At 47.7% G+C, this 19,150-nt stretch overlaps 1 protein-coding gene across 2 annotated transcripts in view; it reads left to right on the forward strand.

Annotated features, from left to right (window-relative positions):
- Nucleotides 1–6,507: 6,507 nt before the first annotated feature.
- Nucleotides 6,508–19,150, forward strand: part of SNX31 (sorting nexin 31) — a 232,628-nt gene continuing 219,985 nt past the window's right edge. The window contains exons 1-2 of one of the 2 annotated variants that reach the window (XM_078685580.1): nucleotides 6,508–7,215; nucleotides 7,309–7,383. In XM_078685580.1, coding sequence (XP_078541706.1) covers nucleotides 7,156–7,215; nucleotides 7,309–7,383 — 135 coding nt within the window. In that variant the 5' untranslated portion in view covers nucleotides 6,508–7,155. The remainder of the gene's footprint in view (nucleotides 7,216–7,308; nucleotides 7,384–19,150) is intronic. The other variant, XM_078685581.1, reaches the window with a different exon arrangement.

Below are 19,150 nucleotides of genomic sequence, written 5' to 3' on the forward strand. Positions count from 1 at the left end.
TCGCTCTTCACAGCCAGAGTCAGATGGAATTCGTTTGAACCATGAGACATTGCATGTCACCTCCTCTCCGTTCCTCTGCACGGTTATTGCAGTTCCTTTTGTGTTTTTGATTGTCCATGCTTCTGCCTCATAAGGAGTGCGGAACTTCCTGCCGGGTCGCCTTGCTCGGATCAGCACGGTGTCTCCGGGCATGAGCGATCGTTCATGAGCTCTCCGCTTCCTGCTTGCTCTGTCATTGTTCCGCCTTCTTTTTTCTTGGGTGTCCTCAGGGGAGTATAGTTCCGGCCTCCAGTTTTCAGCCATCGGAAGTATGTCCTTCCGGGATCCTGCAAGCATGAGGGACCATGGTGATCTCAGAGTGGTGCTGTGGGGCGTACTTCGATATTCTCCGAGAAAGCGTTGGATCGCATTCTCAGGGTCGGTGCCTTCCACGGCGGCGATTCTCAGGATCTTGCTAATGGTTCGCATGAACCGTTCGACCTCGCCATTGGCCTGGGGCCACTGTGGTGTGATGCGATGATGCTTCACTCCTAATCCTCGCAGGAATTCTTTGAAATCACTCCCTTGAAATGGGGGTCCGTTATCGGTCTTGAGAATCTGCGGGATTCCAAACATGGCAAAAACCTTGGCGAGGATCGGTTGAATGTTCACAAAGCTAGTGGATGCAGCCACCTCCACAATGGGGTATTTAGTGTAGCTATCTATGAGCACTACCGTTACTCTCTCATCGGGGAGACTGCCAAAGTCTAGACTGACCCATGACCATGGGGCTGGTGCTGGGTCTTCTGTGATTATGGGTGCTGGCGCTTCAGGTGTACTGGTCAGCTGGCATGCCCTGCAATTCTGTACCACTTTGTCGACATTGCTTTCTAAGTCAGGAAACCACACTTTTTCACGCATTCTGTCTTTCATGCGTCGGGTGCCTTGATGTCCTGAGTGGGCCAGCACCGTTGCTTGCCCTTGGAGAGTCAGAGGTATCACGATCCGACGCCCTCTCAATATCAGTCCATTCTCTGCCATGCTGAGTTCATTGTGTATCTTCCAGAATTTTCCCAGCCGGGATCGATCTACCTCGCTCCAGTCTTGGGTGTTTCGTAGAAACCCATCCCAGGATCCTGCTTGAATGGCGTCGACGACCCTTCGAATCACTATGTCATTGGGATATTGATCCACAATCACGGATGCTGATAGTGCCCGGGGGCATGACCCTTGGGCTACCATGTTTACTGACTCTTCCATTTGTGTATCTTGCTAGTCTTCGGTCACTACTCCAGCAGACGGGGGTCGAGATAGGAAATCTGCCGGATTTTTCCCTCCAGGTCTATAGACGAGGTCCATCTGATATTGTTGTATTTGGATTGGCCATCATTCAATTCGAAGCGGTGGATGAGGTGTGGTGCCTTTGAACAGAGGAATTAGTGGTTGGTGGTCTGTGACCATTCGGAACGGGCATCCAGTGATGTATAAATGGAAGTGGTTGCAAGCCCACTTGACAGCTAAGGCTCCTCTTTCTATCTGGGAATATCTTGCTTGAGTCGCAGTGAGTGCCTTGCTGGCAAAGGCTAGAGGGGCCCATATTCCTGGCTCTGTCTCCTGGGTCAGTAGTGCACCCACACCGACCGGACTGGCATCTACTAATATCTCCGTCCGTTTCGAGGTATCAAAGTATGACATGGTGGTTCCATCTAGTAGAGCGTCTTTGATATTATTGAACGCTTCTTCTTCTTCTCGGGCCCACTTCCAGGGGCTATCTTTCTTGGTCAGGTTGCGGAGGGGTTCTGCGATAGTTGCGAGGTTGGGGATAAACCTTGCACAGTATTGGGCCATGCCCAGGAAGCTTCTCACTTCCGATGCTGTCATCGGGGCAGGTGCATGCTTGATGGCTTGGGACTTCCGGGGGTCCACTCTGACTCCTTCACCATCAAACACGTATCCAAAGAATTCTATGGACTTCTGGAAAAACTGGCACTTGTCCTTGTGCAGGGTCACCCCGTGTTCTGCCAGCTTTTTGAGGGTCGCTCTCAACCTGCGGTGATGTTCCTCGCTTGTTTTTGAGTGTATTAATATGTCATCGCTGACGATGAGCACTCCTTATAGACCTGATAGTATCTCTTTGACAGTGTTCTGGAATATTTCAGCGGCTGAAGATATCCCGAAGTTTAATCGCTTGTAGCGTCTGAGGCCTAGGTGGGTCGAGAACGTGGTGATATACCTACTCTCTTCTGCCAACCTCAGCTGGTGGTAGCCAGCGTTCGGATCTAGTTTTGAAAACCACTGGGCTCCATTAAGGTCCGTTAATATGTCATCTACTGTCGGTGTAATGTGTCTTTCCCTTTTGATCGCTTTGTTGGGCATCCGCATGTCAATGCAAATCCTTATCTTCCTGGGTTGTCGAGGCTTTTCCGCTATCACCATAGGTGACACCCACGGTGTTGGGCCAGTCACTTTTTCAATGACCCCCTGTTTCTCCAGCTGGGTGAGTTCTTGTTCTACGGCTGCCCGCGGGTGGAATGGAATCCTCCTGTGTGTTAGCGCGATTGGCTGGATAGCCTTGTCAATATGGAGCTTCACGGGTGGCCTCTTGATTGTTCCTAGGCCTTCAAAGAGCGATGGGAAGAGTTGCAAGATGTCTTCAGTTTGTAGGCTCTTTACTGCATTTGCAAATGCAATGAGGTTTAGGTCTTCCGCTGTGTGACTCCCGACCAGGAGATCAGCTTCTTTGTCCACGACGTGGAAGGTCGTCGTTACTTCTCGTTCTTCGGACTTGACTTGTACTACCATCTTTCCACGCAGGGGGAGCGGTTCTTGGCTTCCATACGTCAATATCCGAACTTTTGACGGAGTTAGTTGTGGTTTTGGGTTGAGTGCTTTGTAGTGCTGTATCCCCATCACATTAACGGTGGCGCCTGTGTCTATTACTCCCGTTACTAATGACCCGTCGATTTGGATTTGGCATTTGGGTTGCGGCCTCCTCCGCCTCTTCAGGTCACTTGTGAAGGATACAAAGTAGCACTCATCATCCTCTTCAGTCGAGCAGTTGTCTAGGCGGTCGTATCGCCGATGCTGGGACTTCGCTGACCGGGGTGACTGGGCATCATCTAACGCTAGCTGCCTTACGGTTCCTGATAGCGTCTTTTTTCCGCACTGGGTCCTTCCGCAGAAACCTCCTCTACAGACGCTGGCGAAGTGGTTCAGCACTCCACACTTTGAGCATGTCTTTCCACGAGCGGGCAGGCCTCTGGGCCATGTTATTCACGTCCGCAATAGCCACATAGTGATCTTCGCGCGGTTCTTGTTGGCCATCGCCCACTGCGGCCGGCGTCAACTCTTTCGGTCTTTACTGTTGCTCCTGTGTCTGCGTTGGGGTTTAGAGCGGCCTCCATTGCTGAGGACCTGACATCCGATAATTCATGCGACCGCGCCAGAAGTAGTATTTTGTCTAGCGTGATGCGAGGCTGACGCAATATTAGCGTCCTCAGAGGTTTGTTGCGACATCCTTGTATCAGCTGCGCGGTGACTTCCTTCGTTTGATCATCTTCTGGGCACGTGCTTATCAACTCTCTCAATTGTGCGTGGAAGGCGTCCATTGTCTCTCCTTCTCTCTGTCTTGATTGCCTGAATTTGAATCGCTCGTAATGTGGGTTGAGCTGTGGGTGGAAGCGTGCATTCAGTGCTTGTACCACGGCATCATAATCATCTGCTCCTCCTTTATTCGGCAGATGAGCGAAAAGCTTGTAGATTTCTTCGCCACCAAAATGTAACAATAGTGATCCTTTGACTTCGTTGTCTTTTTCTTTGGTGGCCACGAAGTGGTTATTCAACCGCCCCAGCCATACTGCCCACCTCGGGCCGCTGTTGCTGGATCAACGAGCTCACTAAAAGGTGGTAGCGCTTGTATCTGCGAGTGCGCTGACTGCTGTGCTTGAGGTCCTGCTTGCTGCACCGGGAGTGGTCCCGCTGGGGGCATGGCTTGTTGTTGTCCTCCTGCCACAGCAATTGGTGGGCTTCCTGCTTGTTGCCCTCCGGCGACTGCATTTGGTGGATTTGACATGGTGGTGGTTGAGTCTCTTTGCTAGCTTTGCTTGTTGGTGCTAGTGTTTGTTTATTGCCTCTGCTTGGCTCTGCTGTTTAAGGTGCCTCTATGCCTGTGTGGGCGCTTGGTTGTGCCAGTGCTTGTTTATTTCTGTGATTGGTTGTGCCAATGTTTGTTTGGGTTTGTCCTCTGGGCCAATGCTTGTTTGCTTTATTGTTTGGGCTTGTCCTGTGGGCCAATGCTTATTTGCTTTATTGTTCTTATTTATTATTATTATTTTTTTCCAGTTCCCTTTCTGTGCGCGGCTCTCGCGCACGTGTGTTTCTGGGCTTTTCCTCAGCCCTGCCGGTGATTCTGCCTCGGTGGGGGCCTTCACACTCGTCTCTGGCGCTGGCCTCGCGTCTACTGCGCATGCGCGCACTCCTTCTTCGGCCGATCAGGCCTCTCCGGCGCTGGGCCTGCTTTCTTCTGCGTTCCCTTGGCTTCGCGCTTGCCGGTCCCCCATGCAGCTCTTGCTGCTTACCGGCTTGGGCCTTCGAGACCACTGGCTCTTCCAGGGACTCCAACCGGCTCCGGTTCTTTGGCAGCCGCGTCGCAGGCCGTTCTGGTGCCGGCGGTCACGCGGCGAGCTGCTCCGGTGAGGTTCTTCTTTCTCGGGGGTATCACTGTTGGCATCCCACCCTCGTCGCCAGTGTCGGGGTGGTCGGTTAGCGAGGAATCTAAAAGGGGGAAACAGTTATGGGGGCACTATGGGAGCAGGAATAATTGGACACCACACAGTATGAGCATTGGTCGGAGCGGAAGTCCCGAGCGACTTCCGACCTTTTATTTATAGCCTTCTGGCCACGCCTGGCCAGAAGGTGCTACAATGTGTGCTTGTGCTTCCGGGGCTCAGCCGAGACCCTCGGATTACTAGAGCGCTACACTGGTCACGTGAATTAAACCCGCACCGCTGCTGCCTTTGCTGTTCCTGTTTAGGCATGAAGAAACTTCACAGAAGTACTCCCCAAACTGTACCTGCTTATGTGTGGAAAAGGATGAATGGAGAGAACTACAAAAATAATATAAATGGAAAGAAAACTGCAGACACAACATACAACTGCATATTTTCGATCTGTGTGTGATTTGCAGTTCAGTTTTTTCAATCTCGGTTAGTTCAGTGGGTTAACAGGAGGCTGCAGGGACCCTCATGCAGCCTGCTGCTCTCAGATTCTAAACTTATCTAAATTAATCAGAAAACTCGGCTTTTATTGCAGAGATGGGCGGCTACACCGTAATCCGGACATTGCGATCCCACTGAGAACTCAACTGTGTGCCACAGGCAGATTTACAAGCCCGTGCACCACTTTTGCGTCACTTTTTCCATGTTAAAAATGACGCAAAAGTGGCGCAAGGGACTTGTAAATCTGCCCCCAAGATATTTCTCTCCAACAAACGCTCCGACTATGGGACATTCCGTGACAGGTGATTGCAAATTGAAAGCTTCTCATATTATAACTATTAGTTTGGTGTGGAGTTGAGAAAAATAGTGTATATGCTCTTACCTGTACGCGAAAGGCTAACAAATTAGTCCCAGGATATTTTGCTATTTTATCACACTCTATTGCACAACACAGTCACTAACCACACCAAAACCCCATTCCGGGTTGCACTCAAGATCACAGGACAGGGCCCATACTTTGTATACACCTCTGACCCCATCACACAACTTTCCAGATCTTTTTCTAGGCAGGTGTACAGTTTTCACGGTTTTCTGTTTTATCTGCTGATTATTGTGTAACAGTTCTTCTGATTGAAATGCTAGATGGCCAATGCTTGTTTAATAATCAAAATCTTACCTTCTCTCTTTTGCCTCCCTTATTTTTGTAAAACATCCGACTCCGAGCAGTCCTACACACCAACAGACATGTATGTACCACATGCCTGGGTGGGACGGAGACAGAAAACAGGCATGAGCACCAAATTAAAAGTGACCCCCTATTAGTTAATCTGATAGATAATAAAGTGTCCCACAGTTGCCGATCGGAGCAGTGAATGTTCACCCGATAAAGGCCGAGCTCGCTGTATGTGTGTTTTGGAAGGTATAGGAGCTGCTTGCATTTGTGCCTGCCCTAGGGAACGCGCATAATAATATCAGAGGAATTAGCAGTAATAAAAACGGGCCAGCGGAGAGCAGACCATAAAACAGGCCCACAAACAGCCAAAAAACACAACCCTAGGCATACACTAATCTGTCAGGCCAGCCCTTCAATTCAGGCCCTGACAGATTGCCCTGCATGCTAGTCCGACCGTGCTACATGGCGACTTTGGGGCAGAGTTTCACGTGTATTCCTTATCATCGCAGGGTGCAGTAAGCCCATTCTCCTCTCCAAACACGGGCGGTGTTACCAACAACGAAAACACAATCAGCTGAGCGACGTCATGTAAATGTTTCTAGTTTCCCCCACCTGCAACCCCCTCCCCCAGGCTGTGAATTGGCCTCGCCTGCCCCGTGCTCTCGGGAAGGCCTAAGGCTGGGTTTGGTGAGGTTTGGATGTAACTATCCTGCGCGCCACGCCCTGCAGAAACCAGTGTGCTGCGACGAGCACGTTCAGCGAGGAGCTTTGGAAAACAATAACTACACGGGGGCTGTGTTTTTGCGCACGTACCTCCCTCCTTCTCGAGGTGGTACTGCTCGAGGGGCCTCCCCTCACCGAACTCTTGAGGAACATCACCTTGAGCGCCACAGGTGCAGCCGGAGAAGGCAGTGAGAGGGCGGCAGGCGTAGTAGGGAGCACAGAGGGGTGAGCCGCGGGGCAGCGCAGGGGGTGACTGCGTGAGCAGGGGCAGCGCGTGGTTTCTAGGGCAGGGGGCATTGATTTCTGGCGCCGAGGCGGAGTAAATTCCGGTGCAAGAAACCGGGACCGGGGAGGCCAGGGACTCTGTGGGTTGCCTTCCCTCGGAGGAGCAGAGCCGGTTTTGCTGCATACCAGGGACGGAGGGGGGTTCTGGCGCAGGTGCTCGAGCCCAGGGAGCGTGTTTTCCAGTGCACGAGAAGCAGTCGAGTTTGGCTTCCCCCGAAGGGTGGTAGCATCCACTGGTAGGGGCAGAGGTCAGCGGCCCGGCCTGCATCCGCCTTCACCATGCATTTCAGCATCCCCTTCACGCAGGACCTGGTGGACTCCTTCGGATCCCGCTATGTGGTTAAGTAACTACCGTAAACACTGGACTTTAAGCGCGCATGGTGTCTTCTAGCCCTGTATTTTGACTGACCCGGTTGTGCCCTTTGATTCCAGCTCTATTACCTGTACCTGGAGGGCTTCCTGCTCTGCAAAGTGCGCTACAGCGACCTGCACAGGTGGAACGAGAAGGTAAGGGGCGCCGAGTCTGCCGGGCTTCCGGCCGGGTGTGAGGCGTGTCTCTGGTAGTCTTACTGGCTGCGGTGGGGGCCCCAAGAGAAGAGATGGAATTGGGGGAATAAATATTTCGGGAACCCATACATTAGGGGGGTCAGGATGTGGCAACCGTGGGAGGGGGGTCACGAGGGGCAGAGTCTGACAGGCAATTTATAGATCTATTGTTAAAAAAAAAAATCTTCCTACAGATATCGCAACAAGGACAAACGTGACAGTAAATCTGTTCTGGGTTCATGTAGAATATTTGATGAGGTTGAAGCGCTTGCTGCACAGATCTTCGTGTGACTACTAAATCCAGGGGAGGAGGATGATAATAGTAATAATGGTAAAATGACTGGTTATTAATGCACTTGCTGGAGAGATGTGTGTTTTGTATAGTGACACAGTTTGACACACAAAGTCGCGTAAGAGGGTTCTTTTCTCCTGCAAAACAAACCTTTTTATTTTATGTAGATAGATACGTGGGTAGTTGCTTTTGACAAAGTAGTTCATATATTTCAATCCTTCTAGAATAGCCCAGTATGATAAATACCAGTATCGAGCAGCTGCATCAAAACTATAAAGCAGGGTTTATACCCTTATTTTTTTCTTGCTCTATTCCTGTTATTATACTGCTCATAAAAGGGTATATTTGGATAGTGATAGTCTTATTACAGACAACCTCCAGCACTGCGTTGCTTTAAACCCCGACTTTCTTTCTACCGACCATGTACTCGTAACATATAATGCCTCTTTCTTTTGTAACACATTCTGTACATTCATTTTCTCACAAGTACCATTTATTGTCGGTGTAGAATGCGTGCTTGTGATGTGAACAGCTGTGCATCCTGCATTGGGATCATTAGTGATATAAAAGAACTACAAAAAAAAGTAGTAAGTGCTATTTAAACTATTTTTTTGTCTCACTGCTCTGGCACAAACCTGCCTCCATTGTTCTCTTGAGTACTTGTGAAGTGATAACAGGCTGCCTTCCTTTGTTTCCATTCACTGCATTGGCACTTAGGTGAGAGAGGCTCAGGCTAGCCTCCAGCCAGGATCATTGTCAATTTAAAGAAGGGCTGGCGGTCCCTTAAATTTGGCCTTTGTGTCCAGCCCAGCTGGAAGTGAAACGGGAGGCCCCCTCTCCGCCTGCAAGTTACTGCTCTAGATGGAAAGCAGGCACCGTGCGGGCAGTGCTTGATTTGTCTGATGTCATTAGACGGACACATGCATCATAGTTCACGGGGGCCAGCCGAATCCCGGTTCTGGGTCAATAATAACTGCTGGCTCGGGCTAGGCCCCTCATTTCCCGCACTTACAAGGGGCGGTGCCTTCGGTGTCTGCTCGTGCGTGACTGGGAGGAGAAGGACCTCGATCCAGTGTGTCTCCACTTATTCAGAAAGTCTCACATGATGCAATCCAGTTACAGGACAACTTTTTATAACCACAACGTTTGAGAAGAATTTCGAGGGATTTCAATTAGCTTGGACCAGGCTACAGTGCATGTCCTTTAACAGTCTAAAAATATACGTTTTAATCAGGGCACAAGTCCTCCCCAGGGGTAGTAAGCACTATATAATTTACATTTATTGTGTGTAAATACCGGGAAAGACCAATACATCTGACATTGTTACAGTGCATGATTATCTCCTAAACATGAAAAGCTGCCTCTTTCTTAATTGTGTGTGGAGTGCTAGCAAGGTGTTTCCCCTCCGCTTCATTTTGCATCAGGTATGAGGCTCCTGTCTGCTCCCAGCCAGGAGACTCGAACAAAAGGAGGCCTAATCACCCCTCAGATTGGGGCTTCGTTTTGGGCCCAGCAGGAGTCTGAACTAAGAAAGACTCCTCCCCACCTGCACGCGATCGAATGCGATTGTTGCGACAACGTGCAGGCGCTGCTGAATGTGTCCCTGTGTAAAATTACACCAGGACGAATTCAGCATATTGTTGTTTAGAGGTGAGTGACAGTCTGCCACTGTATGTGTTATTTCTATCGCACAAAGCTAGCCAAAAGGCAGTGGAACTCTGTACGTGGTCAAAGACAAGCATAAAGTCAACAAGTAATATGAGGGGAAGCTGGGTTGTAGATGGAACCCCGAGCTGCAGGCTCCCCCTCAGCACAGTACTCCGGCCTGAGCGCTCTGGATTAAATCCGGAGCAGAGCTCTCTCCGTGTACATTGGAGGGGGCCCCTTAAACTTTCATTACACCACTGTGGGTGTGGATATATTGATGCAGTAAAATAAACATTGCAAAAACATTATCTAAAAGTGCTGCATTTGGGCCAAAACCCAGTATGGAAGTAAGGTGAAAGGCCTCAGCTGGCCACCCAGTTGGTTTATGTAAGCCTTTGCCTCTACATCTGACAAGGCAATTGGCCTAGAATTATTCTGGTCGCCCCCCTCCCTTACTTAAATCTCTGACGAATAGAGATGTTCCAAGAGCTTAGTAGCAAGACTTGGTACAGAGGACCAAATCAGCCCCTTATATTTGACATCATTAAAAAAAGGTGTAATTGATTGGACATTGGACCTGGATAACCGTGTTTGCCAATAACAATTACATCTAAGCCAAAGTGCAGAGGATAAGTTACCTCTCTCGCTGGTATTCAAGTTAGTTGGCACAATGGACACGGTCTGATTGGGCAGACCCGTGGTAAAGTTACACAGTAGTGTCAAAATACAATGATTGAATGTAATCCACCGGTTTATCACGATGTACATTATTAGCCTCACCTCCAGCGTTGGTCTTATCTGATGTATTAATAGAAAGAAAGCAGAATTGGCGCTGATTTTGTTGAGGTAAGAAAAATGTTTCAATGAAAACCTGCTTGGCGGCCCATGCTGCTTTTCGGTGCAACATTTTTAACTCCTTGAACCAAATCGCAAACCCGGAGTTGGAGTATTTGTGTATCTGTCTTAATTCGTTATTCAGTGCCTGCTCCTTCCTTTTAATTACTTTTACAAACTACTTTTTAATATTCCAGTCACCCTCTCCTGTGGGAGTTTTCTTTCTAAGATTGTTGAGGGACTTCCTCAGCTGATGTGTCGCTTTGCCCCATAAATTAACCTTTTGGTCTAGAAAGTTTGTTTCATAACATTCCCGATACAGATCCTAATAATCCTCCCCCTCCATCCATACTATGAATACTCGATCAACCACTGAGGTCCATTGAACGCATACAACTTTTTTTCTTTTCAAGCATATATCGTTCAAGCCTCAATCTTTGCTTTCCCAAGCCACTGTATAAATGTGAATAATGAAAGATGGGCCCTTTCGTCCCTTGTAATGAATGACCTTCATAACCAGTCTCTGCAAAAACAAGGTAATGGAGAGAGAACAATGTAGTCCAGCAAGGCGTGATTTACTTCGGGCGTAGTGGCATGGAAAGTCAAACAGAGTATGTACTTTTGAGGATTTGAAGATCTAGAGTGTGTAAAGGGATCACTGCCTAAAGGGTCCTGTTTGTAACAGCTACTGGAACATTAGAGGGCATGAAGAGCTTTGACGAAACCTCGCCTAAAATGCAACAAATTTAGGCTAAAAACCCAACCATTGCCAATTTTCTACTGCGTTGTGATATTATCGGTTAGGGCAGCTAAGAATAGAGTCTTGTTTTTTGGCACTATGTGGATGCGTAAATATACATTATTGTTAACCACCCACCATCGCTTATCTGAAAATATGTCTTTCTAAACACAGCAGACTATTATGGCCTGTTGCCGAGGTCTATACTGATTGTTGGCGGCCATGAACCTGAGGTATATGCCCGACCTGCAGACGGGAGCCTACAACAATGGTGAGGGCCTTTAACAACTTGTATAGTCTGAGGCAGAAGGGCTATAAGGCTGTTGGAACATTCCTCCTACTAAGGGTAGAATGTTCTAAATAAAAAAAGGGAGAAATAGAAAGTCCAACATTGGAATGTTGGAGCTCCAGGCTTATACCAGCCATTATAAGCCCGGAGCTACTCCATTGTCTTCAATTGAACTCTCAAGATTCCAATATTCTAATAAAAATAAATGAGGTTTGAAGATGGATTCAAGAAGCTAGCTCATTAAACATTGGAAGAGGGCTAATGTAATATGAGACAGACTCGTGCAACAGGTTGTAAACCTGCAGCAGGCTACTACAGGGAACATGAGTTACTTCTGTCGCTTTTCTAGCTCTGAAGGGAAACAAGGAAACCAGATTGATCATTTTTTTCTGTTTGTAGTCGCTGTACTTCAAAGCAGTTGTGATCAAATCCATGTGAATTGTGTGTTGAGTTGATGACATGTAGCTGACTTCACTCTATCACCTACTTATTGTCTTGTTTTTTTCGTACAACAGCAATCGCTGACTGGATGGGGCTACAAACCTCACACTTTTGTTTTTCCTGTAGTCTGTCTCTTTTGTTTTCAGATATGTGATTGTTACATGTAGTTTTAGTGTGTGTATATTCTATTTGGGGCTCACAATAGTTAAAAAAAAAAAATTTTTTTTTTTACATTTCCGTCTGTATTTATCCATATAAATTTTTTTCGGCCAACTCATTCATTTTATCCATATTTATTTTGTGTTTTGAGAATAAATGGAGCTCTAAAAAGGTATATTTTTACGTCTATTAACTCTTGGACGTGCGCTCATACATGGATGCCTATCATGTTTTAGTATATTAAGCCACCACTTATGACAAAAGACTGCACTCACAGGTACATATTAGCATTATACTAATATGTTACCATATGCCTGTATTTAAGGAAATCTCATCCTGTTTTTTTAACTCTCCATGCTGTCTATCAACTCTTCATGCTGTACATCTGTTCAGCTGTTGTCTAGAATTCATGAAAGACAGCATGGAGAGTCTCTCAAAAGAAGCAATTTTTTTGTATTTTTCCGCTTCCAAAATAAATACTGACCGGATACATATTGGTTTTTTTGGTTTTTTTTGTCTGTGATTTTCTGTAAAACTGGAAGCCTTAATTATATTATATATTTTTTTCTGATCTTCCGAAGAGCTCACAGCCAGGTTGTGAAACACTGAATTTTACCCCCCTTTGTAGTGAACTAAAACACTCTGGACAGACGTAATCGTTACCTTATTGTTTTATATTAGTGGATACTACATTGACATCACTTTCAGCTTGAACTACTTGTGATAGACTGGTCAGTGATTGTAATGATTTCTTTTTATGCCAGACTTCTGGCCTTTCATACCTGCTATAAATAACAAGTATCAATATTACTTCCACTTTAACAGTACTCTATTTACTGACCTGGATAGGTGGCAGCTGTCTCGGCTCCCAGTGGTATTTCCTCATTCTTAGTCCTCTCGGCCATATTGCAGCTGCTTCTGTGGTCCCAATGGTAATTCCTCATTCTTAGTCCTCTAGACAGTGCTACTAGCTGCTACTTCTCCACTGTGTTTTTCAACCCTGACTCGCATGTCCACCGCTCAAATACATTTCAAATTTCCCTATACTAACTCACCACTAATCCTTTTTGAATTTTGGAGTAGGTGCTACTTGCAGAAAAGCGCTTCAACGTGTCGTCAGGGGTAGTAAGCGCTATGTAAATACTATTACTATTACAATTACTCTGGTCCCGTCAGTAATTATTTAGAAGTCTTCCAGATAGTGCTGGTAGCTGCTCTCTGTTCCTGTTGGAAATTCCCACATTTTAAGTCCTCAAGGCAGTGCTGCAGCTGTGTCTCTGTTCCCAGTGGTAATTCATAATTCTTAGTCCTCTAGGCAGTGCTGCTAGCTGTGTCTCTGTTCCCATTGGTAATTCCTAATTCTTAGTCCTCTAGACAGTGATGCAGCTGCTTCTATGGTCCCAGTGGTAATTTCTCATTCATAGACCTCTAGACCATGGGTACACACAAACATTTGCCAAGGGGCCACAAAGTATGGTTTGTGGTGTGCCCGAGGGCTGCACTGATGCCAGCAGGATGGCGGGAGGGGTCTAGGTGGGTCATGGATTGTGTAAGGAGGTTCAAAAACGTTAAATAAACGGGCAAGCATTTATTTGCAGGCTAATAAATGCTTGCCCATTTATTTAACATCTTTTTCTAAATATTAGAGCTAGCAAATAAATGGCAGCTGGTGCTGCTGTTCACCAAGGGGACTGCATTTGAAGGTCAAGAGGGCCGCACTTTGAGTATCCGTGCTCTAGACAGTGCTGCAGCTGTTTCTATGGTGCCATCAGAAACTCTCCCATTCTAAATCCTCTAGGCAGTGCTGTAACTGTGTCGGTTTCCAGTGGTAATCTCCTCATTGTAAGTCCTGCAGACAGTGCTGCTAGCTGCTTCTCTGCTCCCATTGGTAACTCCTCCATTCTAACTCCCCTAGGCAGTGCCGCAGCTGTGCCTGTGTTCCCTGTGGTAATTCGTCATTCTTAGTCCTTTAGCCAGTGCTGTTAGCTGCTTCTCTGGTCCCAGTGGTAATGCCTCATTCTAAGTCCTCTAGACAGTGCTTCATCAGCTTCTCTGGTCCCATTGGGAATTCCTCATTCTAAGTCCTCTAGACAGTGCTGCAGCTGTCTCTCTTCATACATCCACTACACTCCAAACCAAAACACATAGATCAGACATTGTCATTTACAATGCCAATAGATGTAACTCTCACAAATACGAGACCTATTGCATTGCAATGTTTTGCTCTATATAGTTTCAGACTTTCTTCAGAGCAGTTTTACGTTTCTTAGATCTGACGTCTTCCAAACAAACTGCTTTTATTCTTGGTGCGGCAGACACTACATTTGAATAGCCTGTTATAGAAAAAGAACTGCGTTGGTCCTACAATGAAGCGTCTGAAAAAATGTGAGAATATAATCCTGTATCACAAGCTTGTTGCGTAATCTGGTTTCTGCAGTAAATTAGGCATGAATTCTTGTCTATCTGTGCCCTGGAAAATGGAGCATGGATGCTGCCGCGGTGATCCATCGTGGACACCCCACAAGTTTGTCCACCTGGTCTACCACAAAGCAAGCTGTTTCTTCCACTGCAAACTTTTTGTTTTTGTAAGAGCCTTAGCTGCATACTGCACAGAGCCGAATTGTTCTCTTTTGACACACACCTCTGAGTGATAATGGGTGACTGAGAAATGAGCCGTGTAGCCACATTTTGCTGTTAGTCAGAACCTGTCTTGGGTAAAAAAAGCAATAAATACTGAATGTCAGTAAGATAACAATTTTGTAACGTGTGTTTAAAAGGGAGAGACCATTCTCTTGAGTGAACCTGCCATACAATGATAGTGACTGACATGGTTTGAAATTAAATGTGAACTCGATTTTGAGCTGATAAACTGTTTGGAAAAGCTCTTTGAGGTCAGCAGCCCCTGGCAAAAGAAAATGTGACATTGAATTATACTTTAGTTTTCAATATGGTAGAGCTGCTGCTCATAAACAGGTTCTTCTCGCCCCCCCCAAAACATGAGCTCGCACAGGCATGGGATTGATGATTGTTCTCAAAATTCTTACTTCAAAATCACTTTGTTGCATTTTTAGGTCGAAGCACGACCTGCATTCAATGCGTAAGCATTGATTGCAGTCTGCTTCGACAACTAATGTCACCCGTTTTTGGGAATGTGGACAGGAGAGGGTGCACGAGCGCAGATCTGCTCAGTTTTGACCTCGTGAGCGCGCATGGCGCCGTGCCCCTCTCCTGCCTCATTCCCTTGCGCAAACACTCTACACTCACGCATGCGCACATACACAGCCATACACAGGCACACACACACTGCATACACACACGCAAACCCACGCGCACACGCACAGACACATTCGAACACACACAGACACACGCGCGTCCATGACAGGCTCACAGTGTTTGCAACTACAGGCTCTGGTGAGCCTTTTGGATCCATTATGGTTATCTCTGTCTCCATGAAAAGCTTTGCTTTGGCTTTGACATCTTTGCTTCTAGGCACATTCTCCTTCTTGAGTGTCCGGTACAGGTTTTGAAGTCCGTGATTAATCTCCCCTCACGGAATAATCATGTCCACGTTTACACCAATGTTGCTATTATAGACGTCTCTCCACTAAAGCCACTCTCCTCCACAGAAAATTGCAGTATATTACCTCTAATTGTACTTTGTTCGCTTCTGTAACATGCACACGTCACTTTTTCCTCCTGTAATCCACTGTTTGCTACCTCGTGTATTTTTTTTGCTCTTAATTGTCACTTTTGCCTCATGTAACTTAACGTTTGCTCTTGTAATTTGCTCACTTGTAATTTTCTCCTCATGTTTCATTCCTGTTCCTATTGTGAAGGCTCTGACACCTTCGGGTAAAGTCCGCCCTGTATAAAAACGCATAAAATTAATAAATAAATAAGCTGTGCTCCTCTACGTGCACCACGTGTTTGGCTGCTGTGCTCACACCTGCCGCTCTCGTGCCCCTTTCATTCACCTCGGTGCCTTCCCCTCACCCTGGGTGATCTGAGCCCTCATTCTCTCTTTTGTCCTGCGCCCTGCGGGTGACTCTGCTCTTCATTCTCACAGGGTCGGGCGCACTCCACAGGGGAGGGCTCCTTGATTACCTGTCTGATCGCTGCGTTCCTCACGCAGATGCGGCGATCAGGCCCAGAGAGAGGGGGAAATTGATCGATACTGAAAAACTATCAACTCTTGAGGGGCCCCCTGGCTGCGAGCGGCGCCCTGCGTGTCGCTTATAGCTCTTGTTTGCAGTTGTTTGTCCTGGGTAATGTCCGTGCTGTGGGTGAGATATCACGCTCCCTCAAGCCCCCCCTCCCCTGCAGCCCGGGGCCCCCTTGTCTCATACTTCCTGTCTCACCAGCTGCCCCGGCGGCTCTGAATCCCACACAGCCCCACCCCGTGTCTCTTCTCCCAGTCTCTCCACAATGCCCCCCCTCCCCCTCCTTGTCCTCAGACTGCCATGCCCCCCCTGCTTCCTTCCACCCGTGCTTCCTGCAGCTGCGCAGAGCTTTGTTGGCACTGCTGGCACCCGTTTACATGGCTGGCTACTACAACATCAGCCTGGTTGTGGTCCTAAGCGGCCTGCTGGGCTATCTGTGCTGGAAGCACCGGCGCTCTAGCAAGCAACGCAGCCTGCGGACCGCCATAGAGCTGGTGGAGGGCGAGGAAGAGACAGTGCGGGCCACAGTCAGCCCACGGGGGCTCCTGCGGGGGCTACCAGCCCGGGTGAGTGCGCTGAACCCCTCCCTTTCTACTGAGGTCCGACCCTGGCAACACCAGCCTTTAGCTTCCACCCACCAAAAAACATGTGTCACCAACTATTACAAACAAACCCACGGACTTCGCCCAACTGCCAAAGCCAGCACAACCTCGCAAGTGTCATCCACCATCCTGCTCGCAAACTTTGCTTCACATTTTAGATACAGGCGTCAGTCACTGACAACTTCCAGCATCCAACGCATCCTGCCTCAGAGCTTCTCGCTCCCAGCACCAACTGCCCACTACACAGTCACCCTCTATCGAGAAACTACTGTCCTCGCTCCATTTGCTACCCAACACTCCAGGCATTGCCCATTCCCACTTTCGACTCACAGAAACTACTTGCTGTATCATCATTGACAGCACCCTGTATCCAGCCCCCACAGACCACACAATGCAGCAGGCATCAATCACTGGCAACAGAATACAACACCAAACCGGCATCGCCGTGTATCAGGGCGCACTGACCAAACTGCACCTCATACACTTCACTTAAGGGCAGCAATCATTGATTGAGTTACTGTACTCTATGCCATCAGAGATAATGCATCATCATCCTGCATTGTTGTTCGTCTCCATAAACAACCGTCCCTTCCTATTCCCCATCACCTTCATAGACCACCAGTACCTTCTCACAGCATCCTGCATGTTACAGATTGAACCCTTTACCTGGCACATAATTACACTGCACTCAATGCAACATATTTATTTATTTATTTATTTATTTACTGGCTTGTATAGCGCTGGTATCGACTCCCATGGGAGCATCTCCGCGCTTTTGACATCTGCCACAATGCAATCGGGAGAACGTAAGCTGTCTAAAAGCTGAAAAGGAAGGTCTTTAGCATCTTCCTGAAAGGAAGGTATTCTGTGCAAAGCCTTAAGGAATTAGGAAGGCTGTTCCAAAGAGACGGTCCAGCTATTGAGAGAGCTTTACTGCCCTGTCTTGCCTTCCTCGCCCTAGGCACTACTAAAAGGCCTTGTTCGCTCGAGCGAAGAGGGCGGACGGGCTGATAGGGGACAAATTTGGTGGCCAGGTATGTCGGACCCATACCATTGAGACTCTTGTGTATGGTACAGCATACCTTGAATTTAGCCCTCTGTCTAATGGGTAGCCAATGAAGCTTTTCCAGTAGGGGCTTAGAAGGGGAGCGAGGGGGTGCATTTAGGACTAGCCGGGCAGCCGTATTCTGGACTACCTGCAGTCTTGCCATGACTCCCTCATTGGCGGCTAGCAACAGGCCGTTACAATAGTCCAGGCGACTTATGACTAGTGCCTGTACCAATGTTCTTCTGCTGGCATCTGGCAGGAGGGGGAAGATTTTGCGTAGCATACCAATTATGTGGAGGCAGGATCCCACTACCTGGTTGGCGTGTTGCTTGAGGGAAAGTTCCTGGTCCAGCCGGACCCCCAGATTTTTTACAGATGGTTTCGGTTCTGGTACTGGGCCAAGATCTTGGGGCCACCAGTCCGGAGTCCAGAGTTGTCTTACCCCCCCAAACAACATGACTTCCGTCTTTCCAACATTGCATTGTAAAAAGTTGGAAGACATCCAGTGTGCTACCGCTTTCATTCCCAAGGAGAAGGAGTTCCTGATTTCAGGTGTTAAGGTTTTAAAGGGAAAGAGGAGTTGAGTATCATCAGCATAGGATATAGGAACAAATCCATATGCTCTCAAGATGTTAGCCAGGGGTGCCACATATATGTTGAAAAGAGTTGGGCTCAAGCATGAGCCCTGTGGCACCCCCTTAGTGATCTCAACTTCCTCTGACCGAAAGTTGCCCATGATTACCTGTTGGGTCCGATTGGTTAGGAAACTCCTTACCCATTCGAGGGCTTCATCTTTTAGGCCAATGTTTTCCAGCCTGGTCATGAGAATGGGGTGAGATACGGTGTCAAACGCCGCAGACAGATCTAGTAGCACCAGGATGACGGAGAACCCCCCATCCTGGTACATATGCAAATCGTCTGCGACTGACATTAAAGCGGTCTCCGTACTGTGTTTGGGCCTGAAGCCCGACTGTGATGGATCCAGTACTCCTGCTGACTCAATGTATCTCGACAGATGTTTATTCACATGTTTTTCTGTGATTTTGCCCAAGAAGGGGAGTAAGGATATTGGTCTGAGATTGTTAAGCTCACTCCAGGAAATGGTGGTTTTTTTCCTGAGAGGTTTAACCAATGCCTTTTTCCATCCAAGTGGGACCTGCCCCGTACTAAGTGAGAGATTTATTAATCTCTGGATGGTAAGTCCTAGGGCTTTGGCTAGAGTGGGCATAATACGTGCTGGGATGATGTCTGTGGGGGAGCCGCTCTTTATCTGGGACGTAAGCGCCAGTACTTCCTCAATCTGGATAGGGGGAAATACAGAGAGGGAGTTCTCAGAAGGGAGAGGGCTAGCAGGGTTTATTATAAGGTTGTTTGTGGTACTGTATATTAAGTTGGAAAGTAGAATTTTATCATAAATGGCATCGATTTTGTTTGTAAAGAAGTGAGAAATATTATTGCATAGTTGTTGCGATGCCACTTCCGGACTTTCACAAGCAGTAGGTTTAGTGAAGGTCAGT

This window comes from Lissotriton helveticus, chromosome 4_1 (assembly GCF_964261635.1).
Source record: "Lissotriton helveticus chromosome 4_1, aLisHel1.1, whole genome shotgun sequence".
Classification (NCBI taxonomy): Eukaryota; Metazoa; Chordata; class Amphibia; order Caudata; family Salamandridae; genus Lissotriton; species Lissotriton helveticus.